The 24,865-nt window shown below is 34.4% G+C and overlaps 3 protein-coding genes across 3 annotated transcripts; 2 read left to right on the top strand and 1 right to left on the bottom strand.

The window, feature by feature from the left end:
- The first annotated feature begins 7,955 nt into the window (after positions 1 to 7,955).
- On the top strand, positions 7,956 to 13,278 carry LOC140056632 (bombesin receptor subtype-3-like). Its single transcript, XM_072102069.1, has 2 exons — positions 7,956 to 8,108; positions 10,604 to 13,278. Exon 2 carries the CDS (start codon positions 10,621 to 10,623, stop codon positions 11,752 to 11,754), a length of 1,134 nt encoding a protein of 377 aa, XP_071958170.1. The 5' UTR covers positions 7,956 to 8,108; positions 10,604 to 10,620; the 3' UTR covers positions 11,755 to 13,278.
- Positions 13,279 to 14,561: 1,283 nt separating this feature from the next.
- On the bottom strand, positions 14,562 to 23,032 carry LOC140056631 (galactosylceramide sulfotransferase-like). The gene is made up of 3 exons (XM_072102068.1): positions 22,966 to 23,032; positions 17,130 to 17,384; positions 14,562 to 16,181 (listed from the first exon to the last, which is right to left on the bottom strand). The coding sequence occupies exons 2-3, from the start codon at positions 17,243 to 17,245 to the stop codon at positions 15,041 to 15,043; spliced, it is 1,257 nt and encodes a 418-aa protein (XP_071958169.1). The 5' UTR covers positions 17,246 to 17,384; positions 22,966 to 23,032; the 3' UTR covers positions 14,562 to 15,040.
- On the top strand, positions 21,086 to 24,019 carry LOC140056633 (galactosylceramide sulfotransferase-like). Its single transcript, XM_072102070.1, has 2 exons — positions 21,086 to 21,258; positions 22,064 to 24,019. The coding sequence occupies exons 1-2, from the start codon at positions 21,143 to 21,145 to the stop codon at positions 23,172 to 23,174; spliced, it is 1,227 nt and encodes a 408-aa protein (XP_071958171.1). The 5' UTR covers positions 21,086 to 21,142; the 3' UTR covers positions 23,175 to 24,019.
- Positions 24,020 to 24,865: the final 846 nt, after the last annotated feature.

Genomic DNA, 24,865 nt, shown 5'->3' on the forward strand with positions numbered 1-24,865 from the left:
GCACATCCGGGCAATTGAGTCCATGCAATAACTCCAACTCGGTAGAAAAAAATAGTATTTGTATTTTTATAAGTATAATATTTATTGATTCGCGGTAAGACATCGGTTTTAAGAGGGACGGTACTTTGAATAATATTATTTTTTTTATTCTTAATTGCCAGGATCATTTCTATTATTTTATGCGGTAACGGTAAGCGGAACACCGCGTAAAGGCTTTACACAGGCGAGCGGTAACGGTAAGCGGAAAACCGCGTAGCTTTGTCCGACGTAGAATCTGTATCTATGAGAGGAAACCGCACGTCCACTCCGCGTTGTGTGTAAATGGTCATCATACGGAATAACATAAGATTCTACATTTTGTTTTTTTTTTATTTTGTAAATTGGCCCTAAAGTCATAGTACAGAAGATTCTATCATTTACACTAGGACAAATGTCATACTTTCACATGTGACAAATTTTAAGCATTAGCCATAACAGTAATTTCTTACAGTTTGTAACTTGCCCGGAACATGTGATACTGTATCACGGAACATTCTACGATACTTAACAAAAATAAGATAATTGGATGATAGTACAATGCCAGGAGTCGGCAATAATAAGTTCTTCGATCGTTTCTATACAATTCAAATCCATATGCACACGTACGGAAGTTGTTTTAATCGTTTTATTAGGCAATATATTTGCGCATGAGGCCGCAACACTCTTTTATGTAATCATATTATTGTTAGTTAATATAATAATAATGACTGTGCGTGTGGCCGGCCCGCGAATTTTTTTTACTCGTCATATAAGGCCGATTCAGCAGAAGTCAATAGAGGGCGCGCTGCATCCCTCATGAATATTTTATTAGAAAGTGCTACTCGCATGTATTAACATAGTCTGGGTTCCAGACGGAGTTTTGTCTTAATATTAGTAAAAAGATAAATATTTTGGCACATATGGCGTTTCATACGTATACTACTTGATTTTGGATACTATGGGGGGGAAACACGCACAAGTCACGTGGTTTGACACCAAGAATTCTTGGTGCATACGATTATCCGGTTGACTAGTTTCAGCTGCATGCGATTGGCATGTCTGGGTTCCAGACGGAGTTTTGTCTTAATATTAGTAAAAAGATAAATATTTTGGCACATATGGCGTTTCATACGTATACTACTTGATTTTGGATACTCTGGGGGAACACGCACAAGTCACGTGGTTTGACACCAAGAATTCTTGGTGCATACGATTATCCGGTTGACTAGTTTCAGCTGCATGCGATTGGCTACTCACTCGTACACCGTTTTAATATTCATATTTCAGAATTTCAAAGACTCAACAACTAAGATGATGCGCATGCGCTGTGTTACGTTTAGACAATGTGTACTTGGGTACATTTATGAAAGTTTCTGAAGGCTAGAAATTATTTTATATGCCTAGGAGTCTGGTAAACATTTGATGGGATTTTTCCCAAGAACATGAAAACTCGTCTTGATATGATAGGCTTCTCCGCAAATCAAACATTGAATGGATCATTATTACGCGGAGATAATTTTGATTTAATTCCCACCCAGACCCTTTCCTCATGTTCTGTGTGGTGGTGTAGCCCTGTTGTGTGCCGCCGGTGGTGGTATGTAGGCCTACTTTATTGGCGTTTTATTTGGCAGGTCATACGTGCGAATTGAGTAGGACCTACGGACGAAAGAGGCCTAGGCCAAGGACTAAACAATTAATAAACAAAACAACTTGGCATTACGATTTTATATTTCAACGGTCTCGATCGTACATTCAGCACTATACGTACTCGATCTTTTTCATTTTGAAACAAAATGATCATTGGTTGATTCGAAATCCATATTTACATACCGCCCGCCCCATATAGCCAAATACGGTATGATAACCTACGTCATTCTTATCGAATGTTTGCGGTCTGCAAATCAATTTCTATACGTGTTTCACAAGTCTGTATTTTCAGACAAAAATCGCGGTCGAAATAAAAACAAATAAAAAAAAAAGATAATACAGACTTGGGACAAGTCTAGTATTAACACTTTCGCGCTAGCTATCTGTCGATACGCGATACGATGTACGATCGCCTTCCACTTGCTTCCACCATCTCCCTCTCTAGCCGATGGATATCACTATGGAACGCCTCCTCTGCCTTCAGTTCACATTTATCATGCAGTACACACCAATGGTCATGCAGTACACACCAATGGTCATGCAGTACACACCAATGGTCATGCAGTACATGCATGCATGACCATTGGTGTGTACTGCATGATGTTTGGTGTGTACTGCATGACGATTGGTGTGTACTGCATGACCATTGGTGTGTACTGCATGACGATTGGTGTGTACTGCATAACAAATGTGAACTGAAGGCAGAGGAGGCGTTCCATATATCACAGTTTGTGATGTCCATAACTGTAGCGATATTGATGATGATTATATTTATAAAAGAAAAAAATATATATATATAACCGGAAATATAACTACTAGGCCTATGCCACAACCATGGTGGGACTGAGGCATATTGCACCCATTTAAAGAAATACTGCATCCGCAGGCGACAGTCATCATGAACCGAAAATACTCAGAGAAGGCGCGATTACAATACATCGGAAACGCAGTTTCAAACTGTTATTGTTAAATGGATTAGTTGAAGACATTCTTGTTGTGTCAAAGAAGAAATTTCCAAATGCTTAAATAAAATGTACAGATTGGTATGATCATAGTGGTATGATGTAAGCCTAGCCTACTGTAAAAGGGTAAAAATCAATGTTAAAACCTCCTTGGTAAAAGCGCGAAACCCTTTGGGTGTTATTACAGTATCATCATAAATTTTACGCCGTGGCTAAAGATACGGTACCGTATTCTAACTTCTGTTTACTAATTAAGGTACGGTAAAATTGCATTACGTCATAACCAGCCAATGGCTTTTGTGTAGACAAAATTAATTCTGTGTAGACAAAATTCATTCTGTAACGACAAAATTAATTTTGTGGCGACAAAATGTGTTCTGTTTAGACAAAATTTATTCTGTGTAGACAAAATACATTCTGTGTAGACAAAATTCATTTGTCGCGACAAAATGAATTTTGTTAGCCTAGCCTACTCAAGCGTGGGACAAAACGTTTTTTAAAACATTTTGTCCCACGCTTTAGTAGGCTCGGTTTTAACATTTAAATTAGAAGGCGGAGTTTAAACGTGAAAAGGGCAAGACAGGGTGAAGCTATAAATGATGACAGCGCGCGAATCTTGTACATTTGTTATTGGTTCAGTTATTATGGCTGAGCATGCCTCCGTCTCTATTGCTATCATATTAATCTATTTTATAATATCAGGGACACCTGAAAATATCAGATATGATCAGTATTCAAACTTTGACAATTTAATATCTACATCTTCAGTAATAATTATTATTATAATGTATTTTATATTAAAAAATCGGAAAATGGTTTTTATAGAGCTCTGCTTCCTACTTAAGTAACATTGTAGTAATGGAGCTATTTAATATTTTGCCGTTTAAAATATTATTTATTAATCTTATAAAATGTATATACTTTATTTTAAAATTAAAGATGTATATTGTCTCCCAAAATCATGAAAAATAAAGATTTTTAAAATAGGACTTTGAATAGGCCAATATTCAGTTTTAATGAAGTTGTTCACTTCCATAAGAAAAAAGAACGGGGAAAAATTATTTAACCTATAAAAAGACAAAATAAACAGTTAAATTACCAAAAAACTCATTGGCTTCCAGACAATTTGACCATTTTTTTTGCTTTAAATTGCAGTTTTTTCAGGTAAATACTTTTTTATCAGACTCAATTTTTTGTGAAAGTGAATAACTATTATGTGACATTAAAATAACATATTCAACAAAAAGATTAAAAAAAACATTTTTTCAGGGGACAATATATCTTTAAGATAATAATAATCATTGCAGAAATAATGATGGTGAAAGCTGTCCGTTATTTGAAAATTTTTTTTTTTAAAGAACTGACTACAAAAGATTGCTCACGTTGTTTTACTATAACAGTCATCCACCCTGCGAAACCTAATAACCTTTAACCTACAGTAGTAAGTAGGCCAGGTAGCCTACGTTGGCTAGGTTCAGGACTGATTGCCCATAAAACATTCGATGTATAAATATCAACACCCCAGACAGTGTAATAATGACCTTTCCAGACCGAAAACCATTCTGCCCGAAATTACGATACTCTCTCGATACAACTCCATATTTTATTAGTGGAAAATGCATTTATTTAACATCAATCTTATCAAGCCACCCAAAAACTGAATACGTACATTAAAAGTACAAAGAACAATGTAAACCTATAAACAATTATTTGCAATTAGCAATGTATAATAAATAAAATCAACGATGGAGAAGGTGGAAAGGTTATATACACTGCCATGGGATTGGATACTTGAGAGGCGCCATAATTTTGTCTACACAAAATGAATTTTGTCGTGTAATATAATGTTTCGTTGTTGTTGTACTAATAAAGACTCTTACTCGCTTGACTGTCGTAACACATATATTGTTTATTCAGTATAATACTTCAGTACAATATACAACTATAAGTATAGATAAGGAACGGAGGATCAATGATGCTGTCGGTGAGGTGTGAAGTGTGTAGGTCTGCTTCTGAAGAAGTGGCTGTGAGGTGTAGATGTTCTTCTGAAGAAGTGGCTGTGAGGTGTGTCTGGGCCCTTCTGAAACTTGGGAGTATATTGGCTCAGTTCATTTGCATAATGTCATTACATCATTTATGGAGCTAATGATTGGTCCTAAGTTGGTCCAGGGGTGTTTAAGTGGGAATGATTGATCTTATCTGGGGAGGTTACAATGATGAATTGGCCCTGTCGAATCTCTGCTTAAAACTGTCAATATCTAATTGTTTTACGATGGGAACAGTCACAAAGTTAAGCTAAGTGTTTTCTTTAGGGATTCTATTATAAACTAAATGGTCATTAAAACATCTGGACAAACTCTCCTCTGGACTTTCTGGGTCAAGTTTGTGAACCTATTTGAATTCCGATACAAAGGTATATAAGAATGAATTTTGTCGTTACAGAATGAATTTTGTCGTTACAGAATGAATTTTGTCTACACAGAATGAATTTTGTCTACACAGAATTAATTTTGTCAACACAGAATTAATTTTGTCTACACAGAATGAATTTTGTTTGCACAAAATGAATTTTGTCAAGACAAAATTAATTTTGTCCACACAGAATAAATTTTGTCAACACAAAATGAATGTTGTCAATACAAAATGAATTTTGTGTTGACAAAATGAATTTTGTATTGACAAAATTCATTTTGTGTAGACAAAATTGTAATATTTCGACAAAATTAGCAATGTCCCATACGGCGCCCCGTATTACTAGGCCTATATTTGTTGATGTACAATAATAATTGGATAATAATAATAATGTGTGCCTCTAATTGTTGATGTATACGTGTTTGTGCCTCGTCTGTTATCTGTTCTTTCATGGATGTTAGGTATAAAATATACCCCCAGTGGATTATTATTATTCTTTAAAGTTTAGTAGGCCTACACTTTAAAAATTGTGTTTAGATCTTAAATACCTATTTTGTACCCACTTTTCCCACACGTTTAGCTTTTAAACACGAGTTACATGTTTATTGTGTTTAAAACCCAACGTGTTTATACTACATATTGTTTTCCTCCACTTGTGTAGCAGTCAACATGTCACTATTATGTTCAGTCAACATGTTCAGTCAACATGTTTAGCGTTGCATGCAAATAGAGTGGCAAATTCAACACGTTTAAATCCTAAACGTGTCTTATATTGCTCCACTTAACAATCAACACGTCACTGCCATGTGTTGAGTGGTATACAGACTACATGTTTAGAATGTATTTAGAACCTAAACATGTTCATATCTAAACATGTTAAGGCTAAACGTGTGGAAAAAGTGAATACAAAACACATGTTTAAGATCTAAACACTAATTTTACAGTGTACAATAAGTCGTGGCGTACAGTGTCACGTCTAGAGACAATTATTTCATGTCAAGCGACGGTAACATGCATCCTTGCCTTGGGTGTCACGAAACTTAAGACTACGAAAGCTAAGACCCCCTAAGACCTAAGATCACGAAAGCTAAGACCCAAGACCTAAGATTACAAATATTTATCTTTCGCACCTGCCTTGTATTTTAACTCCCAACATTTATTCTGAATACCACACCTTAGAATTAGCACTTTATGAAAAAGAATCACATAAAAAGTAACAAATACATTTTCAAATTGATGATTTTACAGACGTTTTTCTCACTGTTTGCGAATTTCGCATGACTAGCCTACACTACAGTTAGGCCTACATCATGTTCAATGTTTTTGTTTCTATGGAACGTCAATAGAGCAAAAATTATATAGAGGGCTGAAAACTCTGTGGAGTCCATCTACAGTGTGGATGGAACAATGTAAAAATTAAAATTGTAATAATAATAGTATAATCATGCTAGTACGAAGAAATAAATACTCGCAAATAAATTTTAATTTAAAAATCATGATAATAAGTTTTTTTGTTTCGTTTTCTTTCTGTTTTTATACTTGTACTATTATTGTTGCTCTTTTGGCGCTTCATAGAAACAAAAACATTGAGCATGAGGAGTTACAGTATACAAAGAAACGCGTCTGTAAAAACATCAATTTAAAGGATTTATTTATTTGTTTTTATGTGTTTCTCCTTCTGAAAGTACTTATATAAGTCCTAATTTTAAAGTGTGATATTCAGAATAAAGTCAGTTAACAAATTTGGAGTCAAAATACAAGAAAGGCAGGTGCGAAAGAAAAACATCCTCTGAACCAACACAATGGAGTAAATATATACCAACAAACAACCAGTCAAGTTTGTTTGTTGTAAAGGAAAAATATACATTTACTCAACGGGCGAAAATAATGTGAGTTTATCTATGTTTTGCGGTAGTATTTAATTATATTTATGGTAATAAATGAAATCTACTATGTTTAAAATTATGTATGGATAAACAAGTATTGTTTTTAAGCTGTAGTAGGCCTATATCTTAGAATTTGCAATCTTAGGTCTTGGGTCTTAGCTTTCGTGATCTTAGGTCTTAGGGGGTCGTAGCTTTCGTGGTCTTAGGTTTCGTGACACCCTCCTTGCTTTAATTTACTAAGAGTAAGACACTATATACCATTCAGCCAAACGTATTTGAAAAGAAGGAAAGGTATTGTACTCGCTAAAGACATAAGCAGTAATTCCCTGTGTTTAGGTGCCATTGTCTCTAGGTACAATACCGTAATGTGAATAAATGAATATTTTATACGCACGCGTATGACGTCAACTTATCACGTGTGTTTTATGCAACCAGTAGGCTTAATGGAGAGATATTGTTGACATAGTGGTTACCATCATACCAGTACAATTCAGAACACATTACAACACTGAATTAGGCTGTAGCAGTATTTATGGTATTTTTCCGCTGCCAGATGTCAAGCAATATTTATTTATGATAATAATTATAACAAGCTTAGGTTAAACACCGTTATTCGTACCTGATACTGAGCGACCTTTATGCAACATACATGCTCATTGAATGCTTTTATTATTGTTTTTTCTTTTATATCTTTGTTTATTTTTGTAAATGTTGTTGTTAACTATATCTTGATGTTAAGGTGAATGTTAATACATTTTAATTTATTAAGGTAATTATAGAGCTAAATAATTGTTTAGAGTAAAGTAACGAACTGTTCAATTCTAAAGGTTAAATGTAATTATTATCGTTCTAAAAAATTTAATTACAATTACATTCTAACCTCTCCGCTTGTATCATAAAAATTAACATTAAAGATAAATATTCACAAAGAAAATAATACTTGGGCATGATCCGTAAGATTTTGATAATTTGACATATAGTCAGCAACATCGAAGTAGGCGTACAAAAACAGCCTATAAAAGATAAGATCGATCGGAAATGCCATATTTGATTGGACGACGAATACGTTGGTCTTATTAGAGCGCGGTTTATAGTATCCGCATTCACGTTCGTTGTTTATTACGATAGTTGGATGGTTTAGGATGGCTTTTAAATTGCTGCTTTAAGGTACCCGAACCACAAGGTTAGTTTGAAATATTCTTTTAGTTTTATAGTTGAATTAGTATTAGAAGTCAATTATTATTGTTATTATATTCAAATCGGGGCATCAACACCGGGGTGTAATCACCGGAGTATCAACACCGGGGCATCAACACTGGGGTATCAATACCGGGCTATCAGTACCGCGGCATCAACATCGGGGCACCAACACCGGGGCCGGGAATCAACACCGGGGCATCAACACTGGAGTATCAATACCGGGCTATCAGTTACCGCGGCATCAACACCGGGGTACCAACACCGGGGAATCAACACCGGGGCATCAACACTGGGGTCAACTGCGTGTCATCATCCTGTCTTAAATACAAATAAATCGGGAAAAAAGTAGATTTGTGAAAAAAATGAGCTCGACATCTAGCTTTAAATGAAGTTGGTTTATTTAAGTAAGTATAAGTAAATGTATTGTCATTTGTAAGTAGGCCTATATAAAAAAACAATTTACATTAACATTAATTGAAAGGTTTCGGCTAACAACAAATAAATAGAACTTTAACTACATGGTGAAACTATCCCCCGCCGGACACCATCCGGGTATTTTTAGAACTGGACAGGAATGGTAAAAACCTAAACCCCACCGGACACTATTATAGTCCGGTATTTCAAGGTTTCGTGGAAGTACAAACTTAACGTCAACATGCGTCAATAATTGCACGGATTGCTGTTGGGTGGAAAGAAGAAACTGACCTATTAGTTCTTTCAATTTCATTGATTTACCATTGATTTTAAGATCGGTTAAAAATAAAAAAAATAAGTATAAGTTTACTAATAGCAATAATATTGCTATTAGTAAAATTATAAGATATCACTTAAATGGTCTTCTTCTGATAATGTTTTTGATCCAGTCCTTTAATTAATCATCCATTATTACCGAAATAATCTTCAGATTGAAATTAGGCCTACACAGAACAGAAAAGATATGGGTTTTTAAAAGGCGTTTGAAAACTTCAATAGAAGGTGCATTATTAAGTAATAGGAAGTAATTGTTCCACAGTTTTGGAGCTGGAACTGCAAAAGCTCGATCACCATGGTGTTGAGGTCACTAGGTGAATCAAAAACTACACTATAAGTATAGCCAATTTAAGAAATATTTTACAGGCTAAAGTTCTACGTATAATTAAGGTGGAAATATGGTGATGCTTTGTGAAGTGATTTATAATATGTAATTAACATCAATTTAAATATCGTTGTTTAATTGGAAGCCAGTGGAAGGTTTATATACGACGTGACTGTTTCCTGGTAAAAATTAAAAGCCCCGTAATTTGTACGATAAATGTATATCTATCAATCGTCGTTCGTTAGTGAATGAACAGCCTATTCATTTAGTATCTCGTTAAGCAACTTAATAGGCCTACGTCTTTCGTAAAAAAAAAATAAAAGAAAAAAAGGCCTACGTTTTTTTCTCCTTTTTTTGGGACATTTTGTATGTCCAGATATCTGCTCTCATCACTATTTTGCAAACAAAATTATCTAACTTGTATAGGCCTCCTACACGGAAAATATAAAAGCTGAACAATATTTGTGAATTATAGTCATTCAATGTTCTTATACTGGCGTACATTGTTCTCTTGGCCTATACATTTCCGGGGTTTGTTTTCTGTACCGTATATAATGTACAAATAATAAACGTTGTATTTTTATTAGGGACCAAGCCAAAATTATTCTCTACTGCAGTTACTGCATTACGTATACTTTAACCAGCTTATAATCAGAAACATTCTTATTATAAAGTTCAGTAAAAAATGAGTTACTCCAGTAACTATAAAGTAGAATACCGAACATGGTCCTAGTATTATTGAATTATGAAATTATTGAATAAATGAAGGAATGAAGAAAATATTTTTTTTTAAATCAGAATACGGTAGTCAGTGGCAGATCTAGGATTTGAAAATACTGACAAGTGGCCCAAGCATTGTAAAACGAAGTAGGCCTACGAGTAGTACTAGCCTAGGCTTGATGTCGAAATACACGAAATCTGAAAATATAGTAAAATTATATAATAATACAAAACTTCGGAAATCCAGCCTTGTGATCAGTAACTAAAATGAGGGCGTAATAATGTAATTTTTATCAGAGCCCATGTAGGCCTCATATGAATCTGATCTGTTTTGTGCGCGTGTGTAAAATCGAGATACAAAGCCGATTTTAAAGTGTCAGTGTCTTATACGCATGCGTAGAGGGTGATTAAAAAAATGGAAATATAAATACGGGGTACTAGTGGAAAATTGTGTTGTTTCATGCTACCGCACGCCGAGGGTGTGTTGAAGATTAGGTCCAATCATTGATCAATACCAAAGTGGTGGTCAATCGGTATGACGTCTCCCTATCCAGCAGAAGATTCCAGGTTCGAGTCTCTTAGAATCATGAATTTCTATCTCCATTAATTGTAATTCATTCTAAACAAATATTATATTATTTAAATTATGAAGGTATATAATGATCTCTTTCTGTTTATTTCAGTAAAAACCACTGCAGCGATGTCGAATCAGTCATCTAATACAACACTGGAAAGCGATATAACTGACGGGTCGGAGGATTGGGCAGAGTCATGCCAAATTTATCTATGGGCAGCCATTTGCTTGACATGTGTAGGAGTCGGTGTGATTGGAAACCTGACGCTAATTTACATAATTCTGCGCAATGACACTATGCGCAATACGCGTAACATGTTGATATGCAATATAGCCGTCGGTGATTTGCTTTTACTCGTGTCCTATCCTACGTATACACTTTCATTTGTTTTCGACAGCATGACTATAAGTTGGACCGATATATTGTGTAAATTTTTTAAAACCTGGCTGTTAATATCACAAGGTGTTTCTGTTTTGAGTCTCACGTGGCTCAGCGTTGAACGGTACCAAGCGTTTTCAACAACACAGCGCGGTTTCGTTTCCCGTTACGTTATGGCTATAACGCTTGGTATATGGATCGTAGCCATCATTTTTACGTTGCCTCTAATTATTTACACCAATGCGAGTGAAGGCAATATTAGGTGCCTTGATTTTCCTGTACAAGAACTATCTGGTCGATTGTACGGTTTATTCCAGTTTGCTGCCCTCTATGTGATTCCCTTGTTTATCATTCTAATACACTATTGTTTGATAATAGGTATATTGTTTAAAAGTGTAAGGAGGATGCCGATTCAAACTTCGAATCGTGACGATCAGATCCGTCGACGTAAGCGATCGTCACTGGTTCTATTTCTCATCACGGTCATGTTTGCGATGTGTTGGTTACCGCATTTTATTCGCTCTATGATAACGCATTTCGATGATGATTATATAAACCTCACGTTTATCAAATTTAAACTATTTTCAGAAATGATGATCTATGTAAGCGGTTGTATAAACCCGGTAACATTGTTTTTGATCAGCAAACGACATCGGCATTATTATAAGAAATACCTTTGTTGCACTAGCCAACGTTCCCGCCAACTCCGAGTCGGATTTCTTTCAAGCGCACGTTCAATCTTCAGCACGCGGCAAACGCAGGCAGATCTGCACATGCGCACAGTTGATTTAACATATGGCGAAAAGGATAGCGAATCAACGTGTTTGAAACAAAATGAAGCCGTATACAAAGATAACTTGGGAGGCGAGAAAAAAGAATGAACGAATGGAATGATATAACGTTCACATAGAAATATTCAATACAACGAGTTCAAAATTCATTTGTTCTTGATCTACATGTACATACTGATCAATGGGTGCCCAGCTTGCTTGCTATGTATTTATACCATATCGCATATCATTATATATTACGTCATTTTATAAATCAATACATGACGAAAAGTAACTAGCGCCATCACAGAAGAAGATATATTATTGAGTTGTCACAATATCGACAACCGTTAATTTTCGCCTGCCGGGGAATTGTACGTCCTATTTGAAAGGAGAATGTGTTTATCATGTTCAATCATTTCGACTTGTATGAAACATTTTCCAAACAGGAATAATGGGAAAATATCCGAATTTATGACAATTGCGATTTAAATTACAAATACTACGACCTTTTTTACATGGAAGGCAAGCATTTCAAATCTGGCTAACAAAAAGTATAACTTTAAATCTAAAACTTGAAATGTCAAAGTGCAAGTGATTGTTGGTTGCGAGCAGATCTATAATAGGCCTACATACCGTAACTATCATAAGAGCAAACCGAATGTCTCTATTAGAACAGTTCTCATTGGATGACAAAATACCTTCCACGGACTATGCAGTGATAATCCTCGCCTGCAAGAATTGGATTTCACCCGCAGAGAGCGAAAGCCATAAACTTGGCCTAGGTCGTCTTGGGCCAATGTTGTGTGTAGACAAACCATGCCCTGGTAAGCAATAAAGCGTGACGTGAGGTCAAATTGCTGTGCAGAAATATGATAGCTTCTACTACAATGACGAGAGTTCCACGTTATTAATGCGGAGTTTCATAACCGGCGGCCGGATGATCAGAAAGCATTTTTTTTTTGAATTTCTTAAAATTGATGTACGCATGTAGCCTATAAATAACAGACAATGCACCATATTATGTACAGAAAGGACTATTTAAAGTGTCATGTCATTGTGTCGAAAGTTCTTTCACTTTTACATAATAATAATAGTTATCCGATCATAATGGTAAAGCGGTATAGGCCTATATTATGTTTTTTTTTTCCACCAAAATTCACGTACTCAAGTAATTATACGGTACCGTTCATATTTTGTTTATTGATTAATATTATTATTTTAGTTTTACTTCTAATTTTGATCCCTAAGATGGTCTTATTTTAATTGTTGATTATTGTTTATTGCTATATTGTTAGTCATTAAAAACAATATATAACAATCTTTAAATAAATGTTTATTGAAACTATTGAAACTTTACCAATCTCAAACGGCAGTTCCGAACGAACGTTGCTTATGATTGGTCAAACTAATGTATGTCGTTCTGTAGTATCTAAATGGGAAATAACTATTAACAGTGTAAATAATTAGGGATAAATAAATATTTTAATTATTTTATATTCTCTTATGACTCACTTCTTTGTATTATACTTTAATTAATTAATTAATAATTAATTAATTGATTATTCTTTCAGCTGAATATTATTTTTCTATCAAGTTTTAAATTTCTCTCAATTGTATTATAACGCTTATAAAATGTACAATAAAGTGTCTATTTATTCCTCCTACTGAGTGTCAAATGCACTTTTTGCGTTCCATACCTTTACCAACTTTGCTGGAAGATAGTTTTGCGACTCGTAACACTGCAGCAAAGATCAAAGTATTTTCTAAGATCTTTGTAGACTTTCCCTACGTCGATCTGTAGTTATTGTCTTTTTTATTAATTTTTTTTTATTTCGATTGTTGTCTGGAAAGAGGTATATTCAGAGCATCATTCTGACGACTGAATCATTCTCTACTTCTCTACGTTAACTGCTCAAGTGGACCCAATTTAACACCAGGGTAGCAGTGATATACAATAGAAATAAGTCACTACTTTTACGCCTGAGCGTCGTGTTGACAACAAGTATGTCGTGGGTTCGATTCCCACGCTGGTCGGTGGAATAGAGTTAAAGGTATGCAACCACTGTGTTTGGGGTTCACAGAAGTATACGTCCCCCTTTCCACCACACATCATGAGGCGACAACATCAATGCATCTGGTGATGTGCTGGAAATGACCCCAACAGGCTGTGGCAGGGCCTTAGTGCTGAGGCAGGGAGAGCACATTTAACATCTTTTTTTATTTAATTTTTTTTTCAACTTGTATTCGATCTTGTAAATTTTATGTTTGCCTCCCTCAATTTTAAAAGAAATTGAATTCATTATTTTCATCGCAGGAGTACGAAACAGTTTGGTATGCCGTGCGTGCGAGTATACTGTGGAGAATAGTTTATCAAATTACATAGCAAGAAATGTTTGAAATCGAGTGAAACTTCTAACCGAGTTGCTGAGTAAGCTGCCAGGACTTGTGTATACTGAAAACGTGATCTTCCTTCTTAGTCCAAAACAACCTACTCTTTCGCGGAAGTTAGTTTCAAAAGATGTTTAAACTAAATAATGTATTAATTATACCAATTAGGATGGTATTTATTTGAATAAACGTCTTCCTTATAAAACATCACCTAGAATATGTATTAATAACTACAAGGGCCCAAACAAACATTAAATAATATGCTTTAAAATGTTATTAATTAATCATCTAAGACACTGTGAAAAAGAGTAGGTATAGTTTTACGAATATCAAGCATTTCAATAATGGTAACCGACAGAAAACATGTATTCAATTCAATTCAATTCACATTTATTTACGTCCAGAAAAAAAAAGTAACAAAAACAAAATGGCAAGTGATAATACAAGAAAATGGACAAAGGCAAATCCCAAAAAGATTATAATCTTGTGACAGGATTGCCTTTACAAATTTAAATTAAGAGAAGAAAAAAAATATAAATAAAGTAAATAAATTAATTAAACAATAAATAATATATATATAAAACCAGTAGATAAAAGTTGGAATAAAAAGTAAAAAAATAAAGAACAGAAAAAAGTTCTTTCTATAGATGGATGTAAGCCATAACGTCCTTCTAAAACCTTTTTACCCGAGTCATTATTATTCCAAGAACCATCGTCTACACTTCCTAGAGGGGCAGCGAGCTCACCCTCTAGTATTAAGTAATTTGAAATTAAAGATGATGTATTGTCCCAATAAAACATGAAAAATAAAGATTAATAAAATCAGACTTTCAATAGATTATTTTGTAGTTTTAATAAAGTTAAATCACTTTTATAGAAAAAAAAACTGAAAAAAATTAATGTTTTCACTTATAATTAATGACAAAATAATTGGTTAAATTCAAAAACCCATTGGCTGACAGCCAATTTACCGTTACCGCTAGTATCGAATATTAATGCTGCTGCTCTATCCATTTTTCTTTCTACGACGTGATAGTTTTTTATTTCTTTTGCGACGAGTTAGAGATAACGGTTTAAGTACTTTCTTAGTTTTTACACTCGATTTTACAATTTGTTTATTTCGTACTGTTCTCGCAAATTCTTTAGCTGATTTCATCATGTACGGGCACAGAGTGTTATTATGTTTCAAGTTTGCAATAGGCCAGTACGATCTATCTTTGATGTTTGGTGTCTTGTCAGGTAGAGTACATTCATACATTGTTTGATTTAATTTAAATTCTAAAATCTTCAAATCCTTTTCCAATTCCGGACCGTAATTTTTAAGTTTTTCTAAAAGTATAACTTTGAAATGGTCATATAGCTGGGCATCTGACGCGCACCATTTTCTGGCATCTTCACGAATTTTATCTGAAACATTGTACCTTAAACTTGCAATCCTTACTGTCTTTGTAATATATAATATATCATCCCATTCCCAACAGAAAAGCTTCTTCAACAGTAGTAAAGACTCATTGAAATACTCTTGCAACATTATAAGATCAAATTCCGTTTCTATTTTTCTTATGGTTTCGTTTAACAATGTTCGGTTCAATTGTTGAACGTGATCCAGTCCAAAATCATACAGAAGAGGATTTCTTAAGTAAGATCTTTGTCGAAATTCTGGATATCGATCAAGAAAATATTGTGGTTTGGACATAAATGTTCGATATGGATTCTGTTCATTTTGTAAATGCAACGGATTAAAAAGCTGAAAGTATCCAAAGACAGACTCCAATTGCGTAGAAGGATCTCTAATAATTGTTATGTATTTAGTATCTGGTTTCATTACGGCTTCCATTTCTGTTCGGTTGTACCTTACATGGTTCACCAGTAAATCGTAGGTGCCTGGAAGTACCTGTTTTCTGTTAAAGTGTGTGTGGCTAATTATATGTCCGCGTTTAGGTGATGCAAAAGTTAAATTTCGTAAAAATCCATATCTCTGCAAGATTAAGCTCATTGTGGTACTTCCAGTTTTGTGTGTCTTTAATAAGACAATATGTTGGTACGGCTTGCATGCAATCTCAGTTGGTTTAGTTGTAGAATTGGCGTGTTTGGGTTCAATCAATGGAATGTGCCTTCTCCAACTTGAGTTCAAACCTACATAGTACCTGCAATACACATTATTAATATAATAATATAGGTAATATTATTTTCTTCTATTCCTATCAACAACCATAGTCACTTGGAAGCAATACAGTTTTTATAGCAGTTTTAGCCAATGCAATGTGCCACAAAATTAAGTCATGTTAAACTCGTTTCAAACTAGACGAACTCATTAGCCCGATTGCAATTTTTTCGAAGAGAAACAAGGCCATATAGATGGCTGCAGTCGCGTGCTCAAGTTATTGTTTACCGACCGACCAACCTACCAACCGATCAACCAACCGACAGAAATTGCTGAACATGTTTAAAAATGTTGAAAATGTTTTAAAATATTTATATTTTTTTAATTTACACGTGCGTAGCCTGTCACTTGACGTGCTCGTATAACGTAATTTTGAGTTGAAAAGTAAGTCAAGAAAACAGAAATCGGGAAAAAAGAGTGCGTATTAACATTTAACGCGCAGTACGCGTGCAAAAAATCTTTTTTAAACGCTTAAAATTGCCTGAAACGTACTCTTATTTCATCGAAAATAAATTTTGACAATTTGGACAATTTTAAGCGCGCGTACGCATGCGTTACACGCATATGATGATTTATGCCCTGAAATGTATTAGTACCAAATTTTATTTAATTGTGATTCATTTTCGTGAAGATATGATTACAAACGTGATTTCGTTAAATCGTGCGTAGTATAGACCGCGTAATATTTTATTGCGCACCGTGAAAACATAACCACATCGATTCCTGGCCATAAGGAATATACTGTGAAAAATTTAGCTAGATTAAACTGATATCAAGATACGGTCATATACAAGTTAGTGTTTACCGACTGACCGACCAACCAACCGACCGACATAGTCGCTACCCAGTCTAATATACCAGACTAAACGTTTCTCAGATACCTTATTATTAGACTACTATTGTTAATAAGGTTACAGCTAATTGAAATTACCTGGAATCTGTGCACTTTTGGAAAAGTTGAAGCTTTCGGATTTGATATATTCCTGTCAAAGTAACGAATGTCAATAGAACCAAAAACAGTGGCTTCGCTTTAAACATTTCAGACATGATTTTTCTTACTTCAGGGTTATTTTCTTCAAACAATACAACGTTTCACCACAAACTACAACAGATAAATGTACAGAGGAATCAACCATGACGTAGCAGGTGGTCATGACGTAATTGCTGAATCCAAGCCTCTGAGTTGCTGAAAACAACAATTAAAAAAAATACCACCGGAGTTAATTTGAATATTCATGTGCACATTTTAATGGTTACGTTATCATTACCCTTAAAGAAGGCAGGAGAGGAGGGTGGGAGCTGATAGCGGCTTCAGAGGGTGCGTACTATTATGGATATGTTTCATCGGATAAGAATAATTCCAAAATAAGGTCCTTGAAAATAAACACATTAGTTGAATTTTAATTTATGTATGGTGCCTACTTTGAACGTGGTAATGTGCAAACCATAACATACAGGAGCTGCCAAGTCCGGTGCGATATTTCATTAATTTGTTTTCATTAATCATATCCATAAGGTGTGACGTAAGAATTGAGCTAATTACAATTTTCTAATGCAAACGCTTTCTGTCGAGCCGTCTGGATTAGATTGACTTTATATGTCGATGTATGGGGTTCGAATCCCATGAGCAACTTCTTTTAACTTTATAGTGAGAGAGATATTATTTAGAGGGTTAGGTTTAGTTATATTTAGGAAGTAGTTCGGCTATCGTTTACATAAGAGGTCCCCAACTTATGTACAAAAACAAAAATCACCCCGGGGACGTAATCTTTGGCTAACATGGCAAGTTAGTTCGTTTTAATCGGTTTACACCAGGCACACTTCTAAACGATGAGACGTAAAAATCGGTTTGCAAATGAGATAGACATTCAATACGATTTTAATTCCGGTTTTTGTAGTGGGGTCATGTGAATATAATTGCGATCATAAAACTGAATTTGCTCACATTCGCTTCAGGGGCGGACCAAGGGTTGTGCCCTAGTGGCCCGGGAAACACTCTTAATTTTATACTAAATGTTGTTTCTGCCACTAAATTAAAATTTACATCCCATTTCAGCGTATCCAATATCCATATAGAGTTAAACTGTATTTGTAAATTGGCAGAATGCACCGTAATATTTAACCAGCAGTCACTAAAGACCTACTACTGTATCCACGTACAGTATATATCGGCGGTCGACGTATTTTTTGTCAATAAGTTTCTGTGCATGCGCAAAATAAATTTCTGACTGACTAGTTGCTTGTGGTGCGCGCGTCATGTGAGCATGGAGATGTATCTCTCTTCGTCACGAGAGGTAATAATAATAGTCTGTTCTTATATAGCGCATATAAGCAGGCTCTCAATGCGCTTTACATAAAAAATAAAAGCAGGAAATGATAAATTAATGAAAAGCTTGTACGAAAGGAGCCCAATTATACACACTGTGTGTGTGGAAAAAACCGTCATATGTGTCGTCGATTTGTTCATAATTATTGCGTTTGCCGGGGTTTTTCCATAATTTAAGGCCAAATCATAATTTTGCGTATAATTTTTGTTTTTCCGTGTAGAACCCTATTTATCTTCATTTCCGTATTAGACTACATTTCCGTAGTAACAGTGTTATACCGGTAGCTGAGCACATTTTGCTTCTTTCCGCAAATTTTCTATCATTATTTTATGTCTAATATAATTATTGAGTACGTTTTCCTCAATATTTATAGCAGCAGCTTCATATTTTTTATCTAATTTTTTGAAATCATTAATTGATGATAATAATTAATGTACTTATTATTATCTTTTATTATTTCATTATAGTTAATATAATTTATCACCGTACCGGCGGAAGAATCTTCATCGGGAATTCCCCCTGATTCACATTGAAGCAAATCCTTTTATTCTATTTTTCGTCACGCGTGTTTCTGCTTCGATCGTTTTGTTGTTTGCTTGCAGTTTTTCCGTTGTGTATACAAACATACACACATATATGTCACATAATTAAAACATTGAACGTTGATAGGCTTATAGGGTATGTTCAAGTTACAGAGTTGCAGGAAGGTTTTGTTGTTAGCTTATTAATAGATAAAAGAAGTAATGTCAACGAACGACCTTCACCAACAGCACTGTATCGTATAATGTAGGCGGGATTGAGTGTAATGCTTCAATTCACTCGGACAATTCGTGCGGTCACAGTCTGTAACTAACGCTAAGCAGGGAGTTGCTTATTTTACAACTCTCTGCGCTAAGTAACCCATTACTGTATATTGTTTCTTTGTGTTACATAATATATTTCCTTATAAATTATATCATTACCTGTACTTTCCGCGTGAACGTTGCTTGGAGAAAATAACTTATTTAGTAATGAGAATCATGTCTCGAATGTGTAAATTGAAGTCACTATTTTTTGTTATATTAATGTTGGTTACTTTGACCGGAATTAATATCAGAAAAATTTTACTTGATCAAAAATGTCCAAATTCCAGATAAGTGTTGAAGCGAGAATAGGACTATTCTGTCGTGGGGTTTACCAGCAGCTACTAGTTCTAGTTCTAGTTGATCATATGGGCGTAGCAGATGAATACAGTGTACCAAGTTATTCCATAGAGGAATAGTAGTTGTACTCATCATGATATGAGGCATCATACATCATCATACACAGGCATACGCCATATCTCCCAGTGGTGCATCTCCTCTCCCGACTGCGGGTTGTTTTCTCGATGGCCGTCGTTGGTTCTCATCAACCGACGCCCTTGTAGTTTTTTGTTTGTTTTTTGTACCAACTGGGTGTCCAACCACCCTCCACATCTGCTAAAGGAGTGGTGGGGGTATAAGCTAATTGGTTTAATATCACATTTACACTCGTAATATTTTTTTTCGCTTACTGTTACCGCTCTTCTGTGCAAATATTTATAAGATTTCGCAGTTTCTAAAGCTCTGTCTGCACTATCAAACTAGTTAGACAACAAGGCCATATACATGGCTGCAGTCACCTGCTCAAGTTAGTGTTTACCGACCGAACGACCAACCGACCGACATAGTAAGCTGGAGTCGCGTTGCACGTGACTAAAAACGTGTGATGTGCCCAAATATGGTGGTGATATACTCAAATATGCTAGTGATATACCCAAATATGCTAGTGATATGACATCATCATTTTCATATATGAGCACATCACATTTTTTGTTACATAAAGTTTGTTAATTTATAATTACAGGCCAATGAAACTATCACAAAAATGCCAAATTTGACCCTTTTTTAGACATAAATCGTACTTCTTCAGAAAATAAATACAAGAAATACCGAATTCAGCAATTGTCATTTAATGCATCTTTCCCTACTGATACCGTACTCGAACATTTTTCTAATTTTATTTTGTACTATGATGTGTTATGTATGTTTATGAATTTGTGAATGGAAATAATGAAAAAAAATGTTTTTTTTTATTGAATAGAATAATCAAAATGATAGTGTTTATGAATAAATGATTTAATTATTTAAGTCTTGAATATTAATGAGGGTATTATTTCTATAAGTAATTATAATTATGATATTTTAATGAATACATTAATGGTATTATTTATGAATAAGATGGTTCTGAAATCATATGTACATCCCTAATACGTAGTAAAAATATGGTCCTCGGTCAAGTTGTCATTTAACATTCAACTATAACTAGTTCCTCATTGTTTCAGTGGATTTAATTATTAAAATGATTTGGTGATCGAGTCTTTTTTGTAAGAAGCATTGTGATGATTTAAATGGATGGCGCCGATGGATCAAGTTTATTGTATCGCCTAATGTAGGCTAGGAATGAGTGTAATGCTTCAATTCACTTGGACAATTCGTGTCACAGTCTGTAACTAACGCTTTATGCATGCCATTATATATTATAAATTAATATTTAGCATTACCTGTACTTTCCGCGTGAACGTTGCTTATAGAAAATAGCTTATTTAGTAATGAGAACCATGCCTCGAATGTGTAAAATGAAGTCACTATTTTTTGTTATATTGATGTTGGTTACTTTGACCGGAATATATAATATCAGAAAAATTTTACTTAATCAAAAATGCCCAAATTACAGGTAAGTGTTGAAGCGAGAATAGGACTATTCTGTCGTAAGGTTTACCAGCAGCTACTAGTTCTAGTTCTAGTTGTCCCACCATGACCTAGAAGATCATATGGGCGTAGCAGATGAATACAGTGTACCAAGTTATTCCATAGAAGAATAGTAGTTGTAGGCCTACTCATCATGATACGAGGCATCTACATCATCATACACAGGCATAAGCCATATCTCCAAGTGGTGCATCTCCTCTCCCGACGGCGGTTTTTTTTTTCTCGATGGCCGTCGTCGGTTCTCATCAACCGACGCCCTTGTAGTTTTTTGTTTGTTTGTTTTTTGTATCAACTGGGTTTCCAACCACCCTCCACATCTGCTAAAGGAGTGGTGGGGGTATAAGCTAATTGGATGGTTTAATATCACATTTACACTCGTAATGCACTTATTGTGGTCTAAAACCAACCGTTAAGGGGATACGGACTTTAAGAGGTGCAGTATATATAGTGGCCATTTAATTTATGCCATCAACTCACTTCGATGTCCGATTTTGGTAAACTTTGAATAGTATGATGTTCGAACAATTGTGACATATCAATCAGAAAAAAGACTAAACAAAATTATGTCCATATATGAAGAATATGTTCTGGTCAAGAGGGGCACAAAAGTCTGAACATTTAGGTAGATCCAGGTAGGTAGATGTTGAAATGTGTTCTAAGTCTATACTAATTTTACTGGTCTATTATCATTGCTTCCTTCTGACTAGTTTGTAAAAATAGGAAAAAAAAATAGAAAATGGTATAAATTATATTGGTAATTTGTATTGCAGGTACTGTGTCGATTTAAACTCAAGTTGGAGAAAGCACATTTCATGGAGTGAACCTAAACAGGCTAATTCTACATTAAGTGAGATTGCATGCAACCCGTACCAACATATTGTCTTATTAAAGACACACAAAACTGGAAGTACCACATTGAGCTTAATCCTGCACAGATATGGATTTTTACGAAATTTAACTTTTGCATCACCTAAACGCGGACATATAATTAGCCACACACACTTTAACAGAAAACAGGTACTTCCAGGCACCTACGATTTACTGGTGAACCATGTAAGGTACAACCGAACAGAGATGGAAGCCGTAATGAAACCAGATACTAAATACATAACAATTATTAGAGATCCTTCTACGCAATTGGAGTCTGTCTTTGGATACTTTCAGCTTTTTAATCCGTTGCATTTACAAAATGAACAGAATCCATATCGAACATTTATGTCCAAACCACAATATTTTCTTGATCGATATCCAGAATTTCGACAAAGATCTTACTTAAGAAATCCTCTTCTGTATGATTTTGGACTGGATCACGTTCAACAATTGAACCAAACATTGTTAAACGAAACCATAAGAAAAATAGAAACGGAATTTGATCTTATAATGTTGCAAGAGTATTTCAATGAGTCTTTACTACTGTTGAAGAAGCTTTTCTGTTGGGAATGGGATGATATATTATATATTACAAAGACAGTAAGGATTGCAAGTTTAAGGTACAATGTTTCAGATAAAATTCGTGAAGATGCCAGAAAATGGTGCGCATCAGATGCCCAGCTATATGACCATTTCAAAGTTATATTTTTAGAAAAACTTAAAAATTACGGTCCGGAATTGGAAAAGGATTTAAAGTTTTTAGAATTTAAATTAAATCAAACAATGTATGAATGTACTCTACCTGACAAGACACCAAACATCAAAGATAGATCGTACCGGCCTATTGCAAACTTGAAACATAATAACACTCTGTGCCCGTACATGATGAATTCTGCTAAAGAATTCGCTTCAATAGTACGAAATAAACAAAATGTAAAATCGAGTGTAGTCAAAAAAAGAAAGAAAACTGGTCGTCGTAGAAAGAAACTGCACAATAGCAAATATTTATAAGATTCGCAGTTTATAAAGCTCTGTCTACACTATCAGTTAGACAAAACGTGATATACCCAAATAATGCTAGTGATATGACATCACGTCCATATATGATTGATTATAGTTTCATCATATTTAAATCAAAATACAAAAAATACCTAATATCAAAATACAAACCAATTTAATATTTCACCCAAATTTTGACCTATTTCAAACACCTCTTTTACCCTTATTTATTTATTTGTTTGTTTGTCTTGTCTTCGTCTATACTTGGTCTCTTGCGTAGTGTATGTACCGTCTGTAACCCCTGTTTGTCTCTGTCTATGAACATTTGATCCAAATTTTTTTATACAACTTTTTTCCTGGTGGAACCTGTCGTAAAGCTCTTTGAGCTTATTTGTGTTTTCTCCAGATACAATGCATTTATATTAACTTGATTCATACTTTGTCAACATATTTTGAAATTTGCTTTGTATAAATAAATGATTGAATGAATGAATGAATATGGTCACACCACATTTTTTTGTCACATAAAGTTTGTAAGTTGATAATTACATGCCAATGAAACTACCAGAATAACCATTCCGACAAATTTGCCAAATTGGACCCTTTTTTATTAGACAATACATCATATTATTTATTTAGAAAATAAATATGAGAAATACTGAATTCAACAATTGTCATTTAATGCATCTTTTCCTACTGATACCGTACTCCGTACACACCGTACGTATTTTATTTTGTACTATGATGTGTTATATTTATGAATTTGTGAATGGAAATATGAAAAAATAAATGTTTTTTATTGAATAATGAATAATCAAAATGGTATTGTTTATGAATAAATGAATTAATTAGTCATGAATATTAATAAGGGTATTTTTTCTATGACTTATTTTTAATGAATAAATTAATGGTATTATTTATAAATAAGAAAATGTATTTTCAATAAATATATGGATTTTAATGTTTTTTAATTATGGTGTTTTAGTAAAAAATAAATAATTTAAATGAAAGTACTTAAAAACTGAGTGAAGTACTTGGCAAAATATATCAGAAAAAAACATTATGCGGAGAGAGGGAGACTTTACATACTATTTGATATTCTGCGACTTACAGCCTATTGGGCTGAATTGCGCACAGGTACGTATGGATGGACAACAAATACCAAAACTTTCTACTTCCCTAGGGTCCCTTCGTGTCAAATGCTGCCACCAAACGGTGCCTGTTCGTCTCTATACAACAACAGGGGCTGAATGGACCAGTAACTCCCTACTCTCATGAAAGATGTGTACATTTGACCTCCAGCTTTGGGTCATAATCAGAGAAGACTTGTTCTACCACCAGGAAATGGCCGAGGAGTGTCTTGAACGTGTTCCGCCGCTTGTATAGCTACCGCTGTTTTGGTTCATGTCAAAAAATATAAATTTCATTTTAAAACACTAGGCCTACAAAGCGGATGCTATTTAATATTTCGTATGAAAGATACATGTACGTTTAAAGAATAACAGTTTTTCTCCTTTTTTTTTTTAAAGGTTATTATGAACCGATTTTCTTGAATTTCAATAAGCATGTTCTGTAAGTATATACCTTCTAAACCGAAAAGAGAATGATAACTGAATTAATCTTAATGGCAAAACATGTCCATATAAATACATCAATCGTTCATGTAATCTACACTAAATGTAATCTATGTAATCATGTAATCT

This window comes from Antedon mediterranea, chromosome 8 (genome assembly GCF_964355755.1).
Source record: "Antedon mediterranea chromosome 8, ecAntMedi1.1, whole genome shotgun sequence".
Classification (NCBI taxonomy): domain Eukaryota; kingdom Metazoa; phylum Echinodermata; class Crinoidea; order Comatulida; family Antedonidae; genus Antedon; species Antedon mediterranea.

Coding starts and splice junctions, on each gene's coding strand:
- LOC140056632 (XM_072102069.1), top strand. CDS start 10,621: ATGTCGAATCAGTCATCTAATACAACACTGGAAAGCGATATAACTGAC.
- LOC140056631 (XM_072102068.1), bottom strand. CDS start 17,245: ATGTCTGAAATGTTTAAAGCGAAGCCACTGTTTTTGGTTCTATTGACA. Junction 16,182..17,129: donor CAAAAGTGCACAGATTCCAG/GTAATTTCAATT, acceptor TGTGTATTGCAG/GTACTATGTAGGTTTGAACT.
- LOC140056633 (XM_072102070.1), top strand. CDS start 21,143: ATGCCTCGAATGTGTAAAATGAAGTCACTATTTTTTGTTATATTGATG. Junction 21,259..22,063: donor CAAAAATGCCCAAATTACAG/GTAAGTGTTGAA, acceptor TTTGTATTGCAG/GTACTGTGTCGATTTAAACT.